The sequence below is a fragment of the Thalassophryne amazonica genome, chromosome 1 (genome assembly GCF_902500255.1).
Source record: "Thalassophryne amazonica chromosome 1, fThaAma1.1, whole genome shotgun sequence".
NCBI classification, from domain to species: domain Eukaryota; kingdom Metazoa; phylum Chordata; class Actinopteri; order Batrachoidiformes; family Batrachoididae; genus Thalassophryne; species Thalassophryne amazonica.
Window position 1 is genome coordinate 165,372,137 of NC_047103.1, and position 20,002 is coordinate 165,392,138.

General features: G+C 39.8%; 1 protein-coding gene across 4 annotated transcripts in view; it reads left to right on the forward strand.

Annotated features, from left to right (window-relative positions):
- The window catches only part of LOC117517618 (nck-associated protein 5-like), a 372,045-nt gene that overhangs the window by 52,844 nt on the left and 299,199 nt on the right, over positions 1-20,002 (forward strand). For 3 of the 4 annotated variants that reach the window (XM_034178714.1, XM_034178721.1, XM_034178747.1), the window contains exon 1: positions 3,838-3,957. The exons of the other annotated variant lie outside the window; for it this stretch is intronic. In XM_034178714.1, the coding sequence (XP_034034605.1) occupies positions 3,880-3,957 (78 nt within the window). In that variant the 5' untranslated portion in view covers positions 3,838-3,879. Of the gene's footprint in view, positions 1-3,837; positions 3,958-20,002 lie in introns of those variants that run through there. 4 annotated transcript variants of the gene reach the window in all.

Below are 20,002 nucleotides of genomic sequence, written 5' to 3' on the forward strand. Positions count from 1 at the left end.
GATTCTCACAAATCCAACAAGACCAAGCATTAATGATATGCACACTCTTAAGACTATGAAATTGGGCTATTAGTAAAAAAAGTAGAAAAGGGGGTGTTCACAATAATAGTAGCATCTGCTGTTGACACTACAAACTCAAAACTATTATGTTCAAACTGCTTTTTTAGCAATCCTGTGAATCACTAAACTAGTATTTAGTTGTATAACCAAAGTTTGCATGATTTCTTCACATCTGCAAGGCATTAATTTTGTTGGTTTGGAACCAAGATTTTGCTTGGTTACTAGTGTGCTTGGGGTCATTGTCTTGTTGAAACACCAATTTCAAGCGCATGTCCTCTTCAGCATAAGGCAACATGACCTCTTCAAGTATTTTGACATATCCAAACTGATCCATGATACCTGGTATGTGATATATAGGCCCAACACCATAGTAGGAGAAACATGTCCATATCATGATGCTTGCACCACCATGCTTCACTGTCTTTACTGTGAACTGTGGCTTGAATTTAGAGTTTGGGGGTCATCTCACAAACTGTCTGCGGCCCTTGGACCCCAAAAGAACAATTTTACTCTCATCAGTCCACAAAATATTCCTCCATTTCTCTTTAGGCCAGTTGATGTGTTCTTTGGCAAATTGTAACCTCTTCTGCACATGTCTTTTATTTAACAGAGGGACTTTGTGGGGATTCTTGCAAATAAATTAGCTTCACACAGGCGTCTTCTAACTGTCACAGCAATTACAGGTAACTCCAGACTGTCTTTGATCATCCTGGAGCTGATCAATGGGTGAGCCTTTGCCATTCTGGTTATTCTTCTATCCATTTTGATGGTTGTTTTCCATTTTCTTCCACGCGTCTCTGGTTGTTTTGTCCATTTTAAAGCATTGGAGATCATTGTAGATGAATAGCCTATAATTTTTTGCACCTGCGTATATGTTTTCCCCTTTCCAATCAACTTTTTAATCAAACTACGCTGTTCTTCTGAACAATGTCTTGAACATCCTATTTTCCTCAGGCTTTCAAAGAGAAAAGCATGTTCAACAGGTGCTGGCTTCATCCTTAAATAGCGGACACCTGATTCACACCTGTTTGTTCCACAAAATTGACAAACTCACTGACTGAATGCCACACTACTATTATTGTGAACACCCCCTTTTCTACTTTTTTTTACTAATAGTCCAATTTCATAGCCTTAACAGTGTGCATATCATGAATGCTTGGTCTTGTTGGATTTGTGAGAATCTACTGAATCTACTGGTACCTTGTTTCCCATGTAACAATAAGAAATATATTCAAAACATGGATTAATCTTTTTAGTCACATAGCACTACTATTATTCTGAACACTACTGTAAGTGAGTGCATGTGACGGTGACAGTGATGAGCTTCAGCACTACACAGTATATTTTGCAGAGTAAAATTTACTCTGCTGGGATAGCATTTGGTCCCAGTCCAAATAGAGTTAAATATACTCTGTCACAGTGCTAAATCAACTCTTATTGGAGTAGAAACACTTGATTTGACAAGACGGTAGAGCTGATTTCACTCTATAATAGAGTGTATTTTACTCTATTTCGACTGGGACCAAAGAGTATATCGTACTCAGCAAAATTTACTGTGTAGTTGAGGTGAGACACCGAAGTGGCTGAGTTGCCATTTTACTGCAACTACACTTGGCCACCGGTTCACACATCAAGGCTTCAGCTGAGTGATCGCATCCCGTCGTTTCCAGTTAGGAGCGCAGAGCTGTTTCACGGCAGTGTTCACAGTTGCCCTGCCATCTCTTTGTATGAGGTTTTTGTTCAAGACAGTGAGGGCTGAATCAATCTGACCCTTCACCCCAGTCATTGATCTTCAGTAAATTAGTTCTTGACTGGGCAGTTCCAGAACCTAACTGCATATGGAACCCGATCTCACGATAAGGTTGCGATGGCATCACCTAAAAGTGATTTAATCTATTATTTCTTGATAGTGTTACAAAATGTGCTGCATTTTCCTGACGGTAATCACATTATTTCATGATGGTATCACAAATGTTTGGAGTGGCCGTTGGGATTATCGTTAGGGTTAAAAATAACGACTGAAACTGGGCTGGCATACGTGTGCTAAGCTTGGTGAACATCAACGTAAGAAAAAAGATAGACCTTTGACGCAATGGCGCCCTTTGCAAAAAAAAAAAAAAACTTTTAAGGGCAACTCTGGGATTGACTGTGATCCACATATCAAAGAATCTGGGAGTAGTCAGGGACAGACAGACAGACACTCCTGAAATGAGAAGGCACTCTGAAAGTGCATCATATAATTAATAACATATTAATTACTGTCAGAATACCAACTTCATTTGCATTTGGCATCAAACATCAAGCCTTGTTTCCTAAGAATTTATCTCTTTGTTCATAAAATGTTACCAAGATCCACTCATAACTTTTAGAGGTCAATATTGTTGTATCTCTAACATTCTTCGGGATCCCAGATCCAGCAAATATATTTTTTTAATTAAATGTTGCTGAATGCTTACAGCCTCTTCTGGATCCTGGATTCAAAATATGGTCAAAATCAAATTCAAAATGACCTCCCTAATTTTATGTCATTATCTGTCTGCAAAGTTCATCAGCATCCTCTCATTCTCTCAGCATCCTCTCATCCAATCATTCTTGTGGATATCAGTTCCAGAATATATCCAGGATCACCTGCAAAATTGAGTCACTTATTTCCTGCAACATTATCTATCTACTCACCAAATTTTGTTGAAATCCATTCATTATTTTTTGTGTTATCCTGCTAATAGTTAAAGAAACATTGTGAAAACGTTACCTCTTTGGCGGAGGTAATTATTAGGGCTGTAATGACACGTGAGCTCCATGACATGATACACATCACAGTGCACAATTACATTACTGTTCCCACTAATTATGTAGAAAGTAATCTTTGCTGAATATTTTACTTAAAAATGATTATTATGTATAAATGTTAATCCTTGATGTTATCTGTTTCCTGTTTGTATATTTTATAAATCAGTCATCAAAGTTCTGCAAGAGGTCATTATTTAATCTGTGCAGTAGTTGAGTATTCATGGCATTATGATATTTTTAGAAAAATGTAATTCAATACAGGCCTCAAGATACAATCATCACGATTCACGATGCATTGTTACACCCCAAGTAATTATAGTGTGATTGTTGTGCTCTTCACTGAGGTCGCTGTGCCTGATCACTGTGTCATGTCTCAGATAGACAAATTCTTCAATGTGTGGAGCCACACGGCAAAAACTGATGTTCTGATCTCAACAAATACGAATAGGGAACAACCCAAAGAGTTCTACTCGAAGTGGAGACGCCTGATGTTGGTCAGCTGTGCTCCGTTTGCAGCAACAATGAAATCTGGATCTCAGCAAGGAGAAACATGTCCCTGCAAGTGAGGACAAGCTGTTTTGTCCCACCCTGAGTGTGGACCGCAGTAACAGCGTGCACATGCACAGCTGTCATGCAACCATGTTGTCGTCTGCACATTGCTCTGCTGGTGTGTTAACGTTTCATGTCTCTACGTGCGCACACAAATAGCAGCTACTCAGTGTGTCTCACAAACACACGCTCTCCTGAGCACACAACCACCGTCAGCGTTGCAAAGGTGATTTAATGCAAGTCGACGTGTTGCTTAAATATTGACAAGAACTGATGTGGCCTCAGTGTCTGCAGACCAGAATTCAGGAACTTTACTTCCAAAGCTGCAGGTCTGCCTGCTGCATCATCATTCCATCACGCTTCTGCAGAACGCATGCACACACACGTGCAGCAGCAGGCAACAGCTGAGAGTCAGTCAGGCGGCGTGGAAGTGGGGAGGGAAGCAGAAGGCGAGCAGAAAGTGACAGGAGCGGACGCAAGATGAACCAGTTCACGGACCATGCAGTCATGTCCGTCTACGGGAGGATTCGGAACGCTCATCTGCTGGAACTGCTGGCGGTGAGTCGTCCTAACCCACCCCATCCATCCGTTCCCTGCAGGGCTGATGGCCGAGAAGGTATCTGGGGCAGGATGCGGGCTGTCTGGAGCTGGGACTATGTCTGACTGGATGATTATCAGGCGAACATTCTGGAGCCTAATAGTCCACCCAACTCCAAAAACCACCACTCCAGGCAGGGAATTTCCAAGGGTTAAAGGTTCAGGATGGGGGGGGTAGGAATGGGATTTTCAGGAAACAAAGAAGATACTGTAGAAATTTGTGCACATTAGTGGGTTTTCTTTACATTTATCAAAATCAAATATTGAATTCGTAGTCAACAGAATGACAAGTGGCTAAAATTCCTTCCAGGTCCTGGACTGTCACTGTGTATTTTGTCTGTTTTTCACGTGTGTGTAAATGGGCTCACGCAGCGCGTGCAAGCGTTACTGCGAGTGATCTTGTCATGTTTCATATGTAGGTCACTCGTTGACAAGCTGCGGCCGCCACTAATTGCAAATGAGAATCCACCATGTTTCGCATTTCCGATCCATCTCCAGAAGGTTGGAATCAGGGGACCAGTCTGCCATCTGCACGTATTTACCCCAAGAAGATGTGAGAGATGACGGTTTATTAGGTTGCCATAATATGCTGAGTGCGAGCAGTTTGAGGGGAGAAGCCGGCGTTCAGACATGTGGCGACATCCAGATCTAAAAATACCTCTGAGGTTTGGGGATGGTTTTCAGATGTGACAACTCTTTGATTTTTCAGCCTGACTTCCTTGTTTTCCTTCTTTCTCCACCATGGAGGTCATGTTCGCCCCAGCTGTGTTTGTGAGTTTCTGAGTACGTTTGCGCAAAACCTGCCACGTTATATCCTGATTTCTCCAGAGTTCTTCATGGTGCTGACCTGCAAATCAGGAGGAATTCGCTGTGCAGACAAGAGTTGCAGAGAAACGAAAATCTTGTGTTGAATGGACACTGGAACATATCTGAATTCTTAAATGCATTTTTTTTCTTTTACAATTTCTGAAAATATTTTCAGGCAATGTCCACAAACCTATGTGGACCAATCAGGCTTATCAACAGGAAGAAACCATCAGGTTTTTGTCTTCATCAGGACCAGAGATGGATTCTAGATAATTTCTTTATGTGGCCTGAAGGTCACAGTCATGAAAATTAGTGAAAACTGAAAGTAAATGTGAAAACTGCAGTAAATCGTCACAAACCTTGTAGAGCAGATACCTCAGTAGGACAGATCTAGGGATGAATTCCCAGTCATGCTACCTGTTTGAGTGCTTGGACAAGACACTTCATCTCTAGTGTCTCTGTCCATCTGCCTGTAAATGTGTTCCAGACTTGGCTGGGCTGGAGGAGTGACCTGCGATGGACTCGAGGTCCATCAGTTGGGAGATGTTGACTCTCTTCCACTTCATATTATGGAATCGGGGGATAAGCAACGTGTGTAGAATGTCTTTCTTCACAAAGTTTGGCAGAATGGCCAATTTTATCATGAAGAAGAACATGAGCGTTGGTGATCCAGTTTTCTTGAGTTTTCCATGCGAACGTTGGATTTATAGACATTTCAATTGATTTCTCAAAATGTCCTCATCCAATTTCCACAAAGGTCAGTGGAAAATTCTGTCTTGGTGTTGACCTGGATGCAGGTGTGGATTGTGAATTAGTTTATTTTTCACTTCCGTTTACATAGAGGGCAGTGAGATGAAGCATATGTCAGTGTTTTGTTCTGTTGCTTATGAGGAAAAACCACATGCCCAACTTTATGTCTCAGGATCTGTGAAATACACATTTTGACATGAATGATGTTTGAGAAGTTGACATAAGAAAATAGGTACAAACATGCAATAATGTTAATCCAAATGCAGAAATTGGAAAATGCAGATTACTTGACCTTCGTGGAAGTCGACACTGTAATGGATGTCTCTGCTGTCTGACGTGTGTGTGTGTGTGTGTGTGTGTGTGGGGGGGGGGCTCTGGCTCTTATTTGTCTAAAATAAAAGAAAATACATAATTTTATTAATAACTTTATTAAGCTGTTTGTCTTCTATCCCCTCACTCTCACTGTTTCTCCCTTACTAGGGGAGCTACAACCACTACCTTTGCACCCCAACCCCCAGGACTAAACCAAACCAACTTTTTTAGGTTCCTTAGATGACCCCAAAACACACAATCAGGATGTTCCCAAAAATAAAAACCGGCCTCAAGCCAGTTATCCAAGATGGCGTCCAAGATGGCCCGCCCCCAAAGTTTTTTTTTCACTAAAACACCTTTAAACGACATATAAACCATGTCCTACTATGTTTTTTTTAATGATAAAGGTCTATTGGTGGCCAATTGGGATGCCATTTTGAATCTTAAACCTATGAATGAATTTAGTTTAGGCACAAATGAGTTTGCTGTGACCTGCAATGGTCTTCTCATTGAATCTCTGTGATATTTAAGTTGTTTATATGTTGTTTAAAGGTGTTTTAGTGAAAAAAAAACAAAACATTTTGGCGGCAATCTTGGACGCCATCTTGGCTTGAGGCACGTTTTAATTTTTGGTAACATCCTGATTGTGTTTTGGGGTCATCTAAGGAACCTAAAAAAGTTGGTTTGGTTTAGTCCTGGGGGTGGGGTGCAAAGGTAGTGGTTGTAGCTCCCCTACAACCTCAGTCTTTAACCGTGGAAAATGTATTTTTCTCTGCATCTCCATCTCATATTCTTCTGTCTTTCTTCTGAATTACCAAGTCAGAGGTTGTTTTGTGGAAATGCTGGGGTTCTGAGCCCATGCCACCGTGTGGACACAATTATGCAGACAAATGTCTGAGCCGAGCAGCGAGGCTCCATATATCCTTTATCTAATTACATTAACAGGGGCAGGATGGTGACTAATGGCTCGTGGAGGCACAGGACACGGAGCTGGACAGACCTGGGATGCATGATTGCATTTTTCCATCCTATTTCTCTCTCCTGCTCCTCCTCATGGATGAATCGCTCCCTGTGGCTCGTTTGGAAACCTTTCACCCCCAACAACCTCCTCACATACACACTGGCCCACATTGACCCACTGAGCCATTTTCCAGCTTCAAACAAGAAAGATACATGGCTATAATTTCTTTACACTGCCATGCACTGTGGCATGAAGGTTTACATTTTGGCAGATTTGTTTGTGATGTCCGTCGTAATTCTGTCCAGCACGTCACCAGTGACTCTTGTGGAAGTTCCTTCTCTCTTTTTGTAATTTTCCATTCATTTAGTAGGGCTTTCTTTTATAAAATATTAACTCATAATTATGTGCATGTATAAAAAATATGAGTTCACATTTCCAAATGACCTAGTGTCTCATAATCATCACTTAGCATCTTATTTTCTTATTATTTTGACCTTCTGCTCATTATGTCATAATTAGGATTGACCATTTCACAATTGTGATGTAGTTTTTCATACCCATGACTCACCATCTCATAATTATCTGCAAGTAAATCAAAATTGTGAGAACCCTTCTCACAATTATTATAACTACTAAGTCATAATAACAGTTAAAAGAGTTATTATGACTTAGCATTTCTAAATGACCGATTATTTAATTGATATTTAATGACAGCATCTCATTGCAGTATTCTGACCTTCTGCCTCATTATGTCATAATTATAACTATCAGTCTCTTAATTGTGACTTAGTTTCTCATGCCAGTGACTCATCATCTCATAATTATGACTTAATATTTCTATATAACCAATTATTTAAAAATCATGATGTAGTATCTTATTATTTTGACCTTGTGTTTCATTATGTCATAACTATGACTTATTATCTCATATTGTGACTTAGTTTCTCATACCTGTCTGACCTTCTCATAATTATGTGCAAACAACTCAACATTGTGAGAAAACCTTGTTATAATTATGACTTAGTATTTCTAAATGACCTATTATTTAATTGATATTTAATGACAGCATCTCATTGCACTATTTTGAACTTCTGCCTCATCATGCCATAATTATGACTATCAGTCTCTTAATTGTGACTTAGTTTCTCATACCAATGACTGATCGTCTCATAATTATGACTTATTTCTATATGACCAATTATTTAAAAATCATGATGTAGTATCTTACTATTTTGACCTTATGTTTCATCAAGTCATAATAATGACTTATTATCTCATATTGTGACTTAGTTTCTCATACCTGTCTGACCTTCTCATAATTATGTGCAAGCAACTCAACATTGTGAGAAAACCTTGTTATAATTATGACTTAGTATTTCTAAATGACCTATTATTTAATTGATATTTAATGACAGCATCTTATTGCACTATTTTGAACTTCTGCCTCATCATGCCATAATTATGACTATCAGTCTCTTAATTGTGACTTAGTTTCTCATACCAATGACTGATCGTCTCATAATTATGACTTATTTCTGTATGACCAATTATTTAAAAATCATGATGTAGTATCTTACTATTTTGACCTTATGTTTCATCAAGTCATAATAATGACTTATTATCTCATATTGTGACTCAGTTTCTCATACCTTTGTCTGGCCTTCTCATAATTATGTGCAAATAACTCAACATTGTCAGTTTACCTTCTTATAATTATGACTTAGTATTTCTATATGACCTATTATATAATAATCACGACTGATTTTGAAGTTATGTTTCATCATGTCATAATTATGACTTGATTTCTCATACCTGTGACCGACCATCTCATAACCATGACATAGTCATAACCATCAGTTAGCATGTCATTTCTGAGACACCTTCATATGATGATGACTTAATAACATGACTTAAACATCTTATTATTGTGTCTTAATCCATTATGAGTGATAATAATTCTTATTTTGGCAGAGGACTATGCACTTATATCGCAGCCCATTCTCATGATTCTTTTGTGATACTGTTACTAAATGTACTACACCCATCACTGACTAATTGTAACCCTAATCTCAATGCCCTCTGCCCCCATGTCACCCCATATTTTGTGACACCATCATGAAAATCGACTATATTTTTCATGCCGCCATCATGAACTTTGCGTGAGAGTGGGTTGTGTATTGAAACCAGAAGGTTTGCAGTTCTCTGAAGGGCATCTGGCCAAATCAACATGCAGATCCACACTGGATTTACTGTGGTGACCCTGAGCAAAAAAGGGAGAAGCCAAACAACTTAATTTAATTCATAATTCTGATTCACAAGTTAGTAAAGGTGACTTTCTCGCTCATAATTTTGGCACATGATGACAAAATGATTACTTATGTTGAATTTATGACAGCATGCCAATTCAAATAAACCTTTTTGTCATTATGGATGAATTCTCATAATTTATAATTACATCTCATAATTGTTAATGGTTGTAAAAAATCTTTTGGTAAATTATGAATGTAATCCCATAACAATGACTAGAAGCACTCAGAGAGTGCAAACCTCCGCCAAGGCCATGGGGTCACTGACGCGTTAACATCTACACGCCGTGGAATCATTGAACCTAAAAAAGTCTAACAATGATGTTTGCTCAGTAGTAAAAAAGGTTTCATCTGCTGTGACTGGATAGCATGTATCCTTAGCGCTTGGCATCACAGTTTATTGCAACTTGCACCTTTCCCAGAAGCTACTGTCATCTGAGCACTGATATTGATATTGCATGTGCTTATAGACAAAAACAAATAAGAGACAAAATTCAATTTATTATTCAACTAAACTGCAAATATATGATTTTTTTTTTTTTTAACATTTATGAAACACTTCTCTAAACAAGGCCATAGGGTCACAGACCCTAAAAAGATTCCCTCCTTGGCACAGTGATCTATTTCTTTTTGTCTCTTTCTCTAAAATTGTATATAATAATCATTAGTTTATTAATATATAAACAAAAATAAATTATTATAAATATTACAATTTGAAAACAAATGCACCCGAACGTGATGACAGCTGCAACTGCTTAATGCTAACTTTTAACATTGAAAATGCCATAGACATGCTAATGCGTTAGCATCGTGATCCGGGTCGTGATCCGGATCACCACTAAAATTTAATCACTTGTTCCTCTTGTCATTTCCAACCACACCACAAAATTTCATCAAAATCCGTTCAAAACTTTTTGAGTTATCCTGCTGACAAACAGACAGACAAACAAACGTGACTGAAAACATAACCTCCTTGGCGGAGGTAATAAACAAAAATAAATTTAAGAAATATTACAATTTGAAAACCAATGCACCCGAACGTGATGACAGCTGCAACTGCTTAATGCTAACTTTTAACATTGAAAATGCCATAGACATGCTAACGCGTTAGCATCGTGATCCGGATCATGATCTGGATCACCACTAAAATTTATTCACTTGTTCCTCTTGTCATTTCCAACCACTCCACAAAATCTGTTCAAAACTTTTTGAGTTATCCTGCTGACAGACAGACAGACAGACAGACAAACAAACAAACGCGACCAAAACATTTAACGATTTTGTGATTATGACTTATGACTGTGAATATCATTATGGTGATACAACAACTCAGAAATTAGATTTATTACTTAATTTTGACTTAATATGTTGTAATGTTGTTGTAACTTTGCTTCGTCTATGCATGATGAAGCAACCCGTAATTATGACTTTTGGAAATATAGGTTTTAAAAGCTCATAATTATGATTTAACACCACACTTATGAGAATCCTATTCATTGTAATTGCCATTATTAAGTCATATATTGGCCCTGAGGTCCACTGGTGTCTGTGCTTGTCTTCGGATTCCGTAGTGTGTAGTGGATGAAAGAGTACCACTCCCCCTGGACGGGACTCCAGGTCATTGCAGGTTAGGATTAGTTGTGAGTGATGGTTAAGGTTTGCTTTAGGGTGAGGGTTCAGGGTTCAGTTTTGGGTATGGTCCAGGTTAGGGTTAGCATGATGCGTAGAGTTGAGTTTTGACTGATAGTTAAAGTTGATGTTGAGGTTAATGTTTAGGTTAAGACTAGTTTTAGTCACATTCACAAAGGTAAGAAGTGAGTAGGTAGTAGAGCAGGTAGATCAGTGGGATAAGGGTCTAGGCTACCAATATGTAGTCTTGGGTTCGATTCCCAGTCACTGTACTTGTCCGCGTTCTTGGATAAAACGCTTCATCTGCATTGTCTTAGTCCACCCAGCTGTGTATTGGTGCCGGGGAATTAATCCGTATCCGACTGGCATCCCATTCAGGGTAGCTTGTAGACTTTCATTCGCTTTGGAATCTGGGGATCGGCACCAACAGGCCTCTGGGCCGCGCCAGGACTTACTTCTTGCAAAAGTGAGATCAGCATTTTTGCTGATGCTGAAAAGGTGATGTGGAGGACCTTCATCAGTGTTGCTATGGTGATGCAAATGGCTTCATGATGAACCATTTTAGTTTGATGCCTTGGGGGTGAAACCACGCTGAGATGTGTTCAAACCTTAAAGTTACACAGAAATGTGATCCACCATAACTAAAATGTTTGGTCTTAATCAATCTCAACCTTAATTCAAGATTTAAACCAACAAGTCTCACATTAAAACAACCCCAAGTCTTTACACGTTCAGTCCAGTTTTAAACAATTTTCACCTTCTACTTCCTGAGGCGGGTGAAGAAAGCAGGTTTCAGGAGCTTTGTGTGTTTGAAGCAGAAGGAGCTCAGCAGTCTTGCTGGCTCACTTTATGCTAATATCTCCCAGCTGCAACCTGCACCACCCTCCTGCTTCCCTTCGCTCACAAAATAAACACACAAGCCCCCGGGACAGTCACAGGAGGGCCATGAAAAGGAAGACGAGAAGATTAATTAACTCTGCCCTCGTTTTGATACCGCCTTATTGGCTTTCCACAGATGAATTTCAGCTTCAGAGCTTTGCATAGATTATCATCCCGCCACCGTTACCATCCAAAAGAGACAAACAAACACATTTCCAAAAATCCAGGTCACGGTCACACAGTGCATGCTAAAAAAAAAAAAGAAAGGACCATACAGGGCCCCTTTTAGCACAACTTAATTAAATGTATGGTTGCAAGACAAAAATTCTAATGTGACAATTTAGATTATTTTGTTGAGCTATTTTAAAATAATAATGTTGGTAATGACAGCAAATTGATGTTGTTTGTAATTTAAAAACAATATTGTTCATTAAATGATAAAATTGAAGTTGCAGAAACTTACTAAAACTGCTCAACCAGGGTATAGGAAAAATGAAGTCCTCTCTCATCGTTAGCAGTGTAATTAATTTTAACATTTTAATTTGTGTTGTCGGGAGAAAAAACAATGATTCCTGCATTAAAAGCAAATGTGTTGAATGGTCAATTGATCCTAGACAGGCCATGAGGCTGCTGGACAGAGGCGTTTGTTGATGATGATACTTCTGCAGGAGAGTGAAGCTCCTTGTCTTTAGTGTACTGTCTTACTGTATGGTTGTGAGACTGGACACAAACCAAAGACTTAATGCCTTAATGCAACGCCTGGATGCCTTTGGTACTAGGTCTGTTAAGAAGATCCTTTATGTACCACTAGAATGACTTTGTGCCAAATGGACCTTTTCTTATGGAGACTCAGATGAGGAGCATCACTTGTATTGTGAGGGACCATTAGTTACAATATTTTGTCCAAGTGGCGTCTGTCTCTGTACGTGATCTGGCAGTTGTCTCAGTTTTGAGAACCCCAGCAGCAGGATAAGGACAAGGAGATGCCCATGTTTCACCTGGCTACACCAGATAGACAGTTAGTATCAACAGGTAGGTATGGATCGGTTGTCAGCCTGGGTGGTTGCCATCCAGGACATGAGGCGGCTCCATAGTGAGGTTTATGCAGAAGCATTCAGCACCAGTGTTTCTCCCGACCAGGCTTGAAGCGAGCGTGGGATCGATATGTGCACTAACATGTACTTTGATTGTTTATTTTACTTGTGAGAACAAACTGCCATTTCATAACGACTGGCCGCTGTGAGTGTATTCACGCAACGTTTTCTTGTACAGTAGTGTTCAGAATAATAGTAGTGCTATGTGACTAAAAAGATTAATCCAGGTTTTGAGTATATTTCTTATTGTTACATGGGAAACAAGGTACCAGTAGATTCAGTAGATTCTCACAAATCCAACAAGACCAAGCATTCATGATATGCACACTCTTAAGGCTATGAAATTGGGCTATTAGTAAAAAAAAAAAGTAGAAAAGGGGATGTTCACAATAATAGTAGTGTGGCATTCAGTCAGTGAGTTCGTCAATTTTGTGGAACAAACAGGTGTGAATCAGGTGTCCCCTATTTAAGGATGAAGCCAGCACCTGTTGAACATGCTTTTCTCTTTGAAAGCCTGAGGAAAATGGGACGTTTAAGACATTGTTCAGAAGAACAGTGTAGTTTGATTAAAAAGTTGATTGGAGACGGGAAAACCTATATGCAGGTGCAAAAAATTATAGGCTGTTCATCTACAATGATCTCCAGTGCTTTAAAATGGACAAAACAACCAGAGACGCGTGGAAGAAAACAGAAAACAACCATCAAAACGGATAGAAGAATAACCAGAATGGCAAAGGCTCATCCATTGATCAGCTCCACGATGATCAAAGACAGTCTGGAGTTACCTGTAAGTGCTGTGACAGTTAGAAGACACCTGTGTGAAGCTAATTTATTTGCAAGAATCCCCCGCAAAGTCCCTCTGTTAAATAAAAGACATGTGCAGAAGAGGTTACAGTTTGTGAGACGACCCCCAAACTATGAATTCAAGCCACAGTTCACAGTGAAGACAGTGAAGCATGGTGGTGCAAGCATCATGATATGGGTATGTTTCTCCTACTATGGTGTTGGGCCTATATATCGCATACCAGGTATCATGGATCAGTTTGGATATGTCAAAATACTTGAAGAGGTCATGTTGCCTTATGCTGAAGAGGACATGCCCTTGAAATGGGTGTTTCAACAAGACAATGACCCCAAGCACACTAGTAAACCAGCAAAATCTTGGTTCCAAACCAACAAAATTAATGCCTCGCAGATGTGAAGAAATCATGAAAAACTGTGGTTATACAACTAAATACTAGTTTAGTGATTCACAGGATTGCTAAAAAAGCAGTTTGAACATAATAGTTTTGAGTTTGTAGTGTCAACAGCAGATGCTACTATTATTGTGAACACCCCCTTTTCTACTTTTTTTTTTTACTAATAGCCCAATTTCATAGCCTTAAGAGTGTGAATATCATGAATGTTTGGTCTTGTTGGATTTGTGAGAATCTACTGAATCTACTGGTACCTTGTTTCACATGTAACAATAAGAAATATACCCAAAACCTGGATTAATCTTTTTAGTCACATAGCACTACTATTATTCTGAACACTACTGTATATACAAATATGCTGTATGCTCATATGCACTCTAAGAAATGAAACACAGGGTTTTTAAATCTAATTAATACTATTATTTTCAATATACTTGCAATTGTTAATTTTATGGATTTAAGTAATAATGTTTCATTTGATTTAATTAATTTCAACTACAATATTATTTTGCACTTAATTGACAATGTTATGTGGAAAAATTTACCTTAACTTTATCAATTAAATTCAGTGTTTTATTTCCTAGAGTGTGGAACTGTCTTTGGCCTTTTACTTTTGCTACATAATTGGATCAATCCCTATAGAACCCCATGTTAAAATGTTCAACTTTACATCAGAAATAACCATGTTTACATCCTGCTGCAAAAGAAAGTTTTGGTCTCTATAGCTACTTCACCAGTTCATGACAACTGTTACAACTGTATGGGGTGAGTTTTGATACACCCCATAAAAGAAAACACATGAATACCTGAGATAATACTTGCTGTGCAGGTACTTGTACAATGAACCATCTAAGAAGTCTTGGCTCCAGTATTTCTGCTGAGTGAAATTTTCGTATAGTATAATTTGTATGATAGTACCATTGTCATTAATTAGCAGGAATCAATAGATTAGTGATATTTGCTACACTGATGTTTACTGATGCAATACATCAGTCAGTTTTTAATGCACACACCCAAACAACCCTTTCTGAAAACCAACAAGTCCACAGAAATATGCATAATCAATCACCTGAACCCAGCTTATCTTTATCTATGTTGGTAGTGCCGAGATCAGTGGGTGTGCTTGGGTTTCATTTGTCGCGCCCTAGTCACACCTTGCCCACGCTTCAGTCTTTTATCCATTTATGGGTTGGCTGGGAGTTAGGCAGACTCAGGCACTGCCAAGATACCAACATTGGGAAAATCTCCCAGTGATGTCACAGAGGGCCAAAATATAGACAGTTGATGGTTTTGTCTGTGGCCATGTGATTGTGTGTGTTGTATGTACATGCCTGTCTTTTCTTTGTGTGGACAAAGCACCAGGTGCTCCAGCTGCTTGTGTACCCTGCAGTCGCGCAGCACTGACTGGAGTTGGCTCCCTTGTGCGTTCCCATTAAGGCACCTGTCAGCTCCCGGCGGCACGGCCACACATCACAATGAAGCTCCTGCATGTCATCTGCAAACTCGGGGGAAACACTTTTCCCATTTCCGTCTCTTGTGTTTCTATCTTCTTTTTCTTTTCTGATGTGCAGTGGATCCAGAAAGTATTCACGGCGCTTCACTTTTTCTATATTTTTTCTATATCCTTATTCCAAAATGGATGAAATTCATTTTTTTTTACCCAAAATTCTACACACAATACCCCATAGTGACAATGTGAAAATAGTTTTGAGATTTTTACAAATTTATTAATAATAATAAAAAAAACTTTCATTTTGTCATTATGGGGTGTTGTGAGTAGAATTTTGAGGGGCAAAAATGGATTTGGAAGAAGGCTGTAACATAACAAAATGTGGTAAAAAGTGAAGTGCTGTGAATGCTTTCCAGATGCACCGTAAAGGTCTTTGCTGTTTGCGAACATTGATGAGCACTGTGTGTGTGTCTGTGCGCGTGTGTGTGTGTGTTTTATCATCTTTTCTATCTGAACAAAAGATCACCTGCCCGACTGTGTGGTGTGTCACGGGCTGCATGCCCTGAGGGAATGCCAGCTGTCTCGTTTGGAACTGCTGTGTCACGATGGGCTCCTATTATCTCCCAGAATGCACTTTTGGGGTAACGTAGGCTATTTTATTTTCAGATGTTGTGGATTAGCCCATTTTACAAGTGGTTGAACTGTGTTTTCTTGTGATGGTGGTGATTCAAAATGTGGCACTCATTCAAAATGTCTTCATAAATCAGATTTGTTTGGATTTGGAAGGATTTAGAACATAATAATTGCTATTAAATGACAATTCAAATGATTTCTTCCTATTCCTTTTCAGACCAAGATGCTTGCAAGATCAGAAGTATATTTTCATAATTTTAAAGACATAACGATGAGATTTTCATGAACCATTTCTCTTATACATCCAGTGATATTGTGAAGTTAAAAAGAGGAGTAATTCTGTCACTTTTTAGTACCATGTGACAAGAGATAGTCTGGATTGAATTGTTAATCTTGATATAATGATCAGAAGTAGAGGTTTCATTTTAGAGCTGATCACGGGGCCGGGAGTCAGAAATCTCTGAGGTCTTTCTTATCTATGGTTCATACCTACAGCACCTACAGTAATTTTATATAAGTGATTTCGTTTTACGGCAGCACGGTGGCTTAGTGGTTAGCACTGTTGCCTCACAGCAAGAACATCATGAGTTTGATTCCCGCCTTTGGCCTTTTTGTGTGGAGTTTGCCTGTTCTCCTCGTGTTTGCGTAGGTTCTCTCCAGGTGCTCCGGCTTCCTCCCACACCCAAAGACACGCAGGTTAGGTGGATTGGAAACTTTAAATTGTCTGTAGGTGTGTGTGCGGGTGTGACTGTGTTGTCTACATGTGGCCCTGCGACAGACTGGCGTCCTGTCCTGGGATAGGCTCCAGCCTCCTGCGACCCTTAATTGGACTAAGCGGTTGAAGATTTGATGATTTCATTTTACTTTGTCTATATCACAGTCCGGTTCTGCACAATATTCAGTTTTTGAACTTATATGCAAAACACAAAACAAAAACAAAACAAAAAAAAAATCAACAGAGCAGATACATCAAAGCTGAGGTTTGCTTTGCCTCAAACCTCTGCAGTGTGCCGCATTTTAATAAGGTGTTGTTTGGAGGGAACCTGATTTCGTCTGACGTGTCTAATGCACTCTGTCAGAAACAGTTGTGGCTGATTCAGGTCTCGTCTCCTCTCTGGGAGAAGTTGTTGAGAGCGAGTTGAGAGTTGAGTAGAGTCTGGTTAACTGCATTTGCTTGTGGCCACTCTGAGAGCAAATCCCAGTCAGGAACTGCTGACCTTCATGCCCTGACTGAGCCGGCAGCGCTGGAGCCGAAACGGTAGCTGAGCTGCGTGAGTCAGTGGTGATTATTTCTCTACCTGCTGCAGAACATCTCTGGTTTCTAAGCTCACTGCAGCTTGGAAAGGAATTAAATTTACTTCATTAACGCCTCCACAGAGGTAATGTGCTCAGTGGGGTTGATGTGTTTACCCTTTTTTGGTTGGATAGATTTAAAGGTTCTCAGGTGATCCCCGCAAAATGAAATGCGAGGATTAATTTGATCAAGACCTGTGCTGATCAGGATCTGATGTGAATTATGTCTCTACAATTTAAAATGAGGAATTATGTCTCTATGATTTAAAACTTTTTTTTACAGAGTTAAATTATGGTGGCAATTGGGATATAGAATTAAATTGTGTGTGTGTGTGTGTATACACTATGCACTGAACAAAAATATAAATGCAACACTTTTGTTTTTGCTCACATTTTTCATGACCTGAACTCAAAGATCTAAAACATTTACTATACACACACTAAAGATCTATTTCTCTCAAATATTGTTCACAAAACTGTCTAAATCTGTTAGTGAGCACTTCTCCTTTGCAGAGATAATCCATCCTCCCTCACAGGTGTGGCATATCAAGATGCTGATTACACAGCATGATTATTGCACAGGTGTGCCTTAGGCTGGCCACAACAAAAGGCCACTCTGAAATGTGCAGTTTTATCACACAGCACAATGACACAGATGTTGCACGCTTTGAGGGAGCATGCAATTGGCAGGAATGTCCAGCAGAGCTGTTGCCCATGAATTGAATGTTCATTTCTCTACCATAAGCCGTCTCCAAAGGCGTTTGGCAGTACTTCCAACCAACCTCACAACCGCAGACCAGGTGAACCACACAAGGTCAGGACCTCCACATCCAGCATGTTCACCTCCAAGATTGTCTGTATTTCGTACATATATTGTATATGTGCATATACTAGTGCAACGTTTTTGTCTGGTGCACCACCACTCACAGCCTCATAGTGAAGTGGAGCAGTGAAGGATTTTCATACAACAAAACAGATCAAATCTAGGCTTGTTTCACTCATGGACCTTGCAAACTGGCAAAAACTCAACTTTAGGTTTTGTTGGACAAAGGTGCAGTAACTGTGGAGTGTTTGTAGCTAGTTCAGGGCCAGCTGGTGTGGATCGAGCTTCAGGTGAATGGTGGCCTTCCATGACTTGGAAGGCATGCACTTACTTGGGGGGTGGGGGGTTCAGGCCACACAGGAAAAAAGTATATAATTCTGTAGCCTTTTTGCTGCATTCTTAAACAACCTGGGAGGCTAAATCTGGACTCTCTAGTCATCATTTTTCATCCACAATTTTGATTTGAAACACTGGAATGCTTCTTATTCTGCACACACCAGCATTCATCCACCAATCTTTGTTTATGCAAGAGCGTTCCCATCTTTCCTCTGAAGAGTGCCAAAAACATCCAGGTATTGTCTTAGGTCACTGGTCATGAGGTCGCTGGACAGAGGTGTTTGTCATGGCTGATACCTCTGCAGAAGAACAAAGATCCTCAAGATAGCACTGGACTAAATCTGCACCCTACCACACCTCATTCTGAGACCTACACTCCAGTGAGTGCACTTACTGTTTAAATGACATGGGTGCAGCGCTTGAAAGTGAATTCTCAGTTGGAAAATAGCAATGCTGTAGGTGAGCGTGAGCTGCTTTCTTGCACGCTGATTTCCTCATTTATTGAGTCATGCACTGTATCGTCATTAACAGCCTCTCATTCCAGTGCCAGATTGTCTTGTTTCTGCATTCTCCTTCCATGTTTGATTTCATGTTCCTCAGTCTCTATTACATACATTTTAACTGTTTCCATGTTATCCCAAAAGCCTATAGGTATAAATTTGTGGTGCAGAGTGCAGCTGTTGCTACGACAGCAATGAAATTGCCACTAAAGGGATTTGATGAAAGACCATCGGAAACAGTCAGTCTGTGGCAGACTGGCCATTTCTACAGATCCAATTACATGCTGCAAATCTCTCCTTCCTAAATCCTTTGCTTTCATACGTATTCCTGCCTTTGTGTCTCTGCTTTTCTTTCTTTTAGAGTGCACACTTGTTTCTAATGCTTGCTATCACTTATTGATTCTTGAGTAGGAATCTTGATACTTGGTGGCACAATTGATTTGTGGTCATTAAAAGACAGGCAGCTGTAATGAAAATTCCATGAAAACAATCAATAATCTGTGGATGCGGCAACATTTGTCTGTGTGATTCATTGAGTTAGCTGGAGCCGTTGAGGTTACTGAGCCTTACTGACTTTCTAAAGAGCTAATATGATGTAAATGCCGTTCACAAGTCCATAACTCAAGTTTATGGTGATACGCTTGTGGCTTGTGATAATTTCCCAGGATCCTCTCACTGCAGTCACACATCGGTTTAGTGACTGAGTTTCTTTGAGGCAAACGGAGCCTCAGGTGAATAGGATTCAGCGAGGGATCGATTGTGCGGGACCCTTTGACCCTTACAGCCGTTTGTCTCCTACCCCAGTGGTCAACAATTGCCTTTGTGTGTGGTCATGATGGTCACTGAGGGGCCATTGTGAGTACCCATGGAAGCCAGCAGCCTATGGAGCGGCGACTCAACATCCGTCTGGCTTAGCAGCTGGAGGTACGTGACTGGGCCAGAGGCACAGCTCGGAGGTTTCCATGCAGGAAATTATGAAGTGAGCACAAGATTCCTGCTCATTTTGTTGAGATTGTCATTTTGCCTAGAATGGGTGG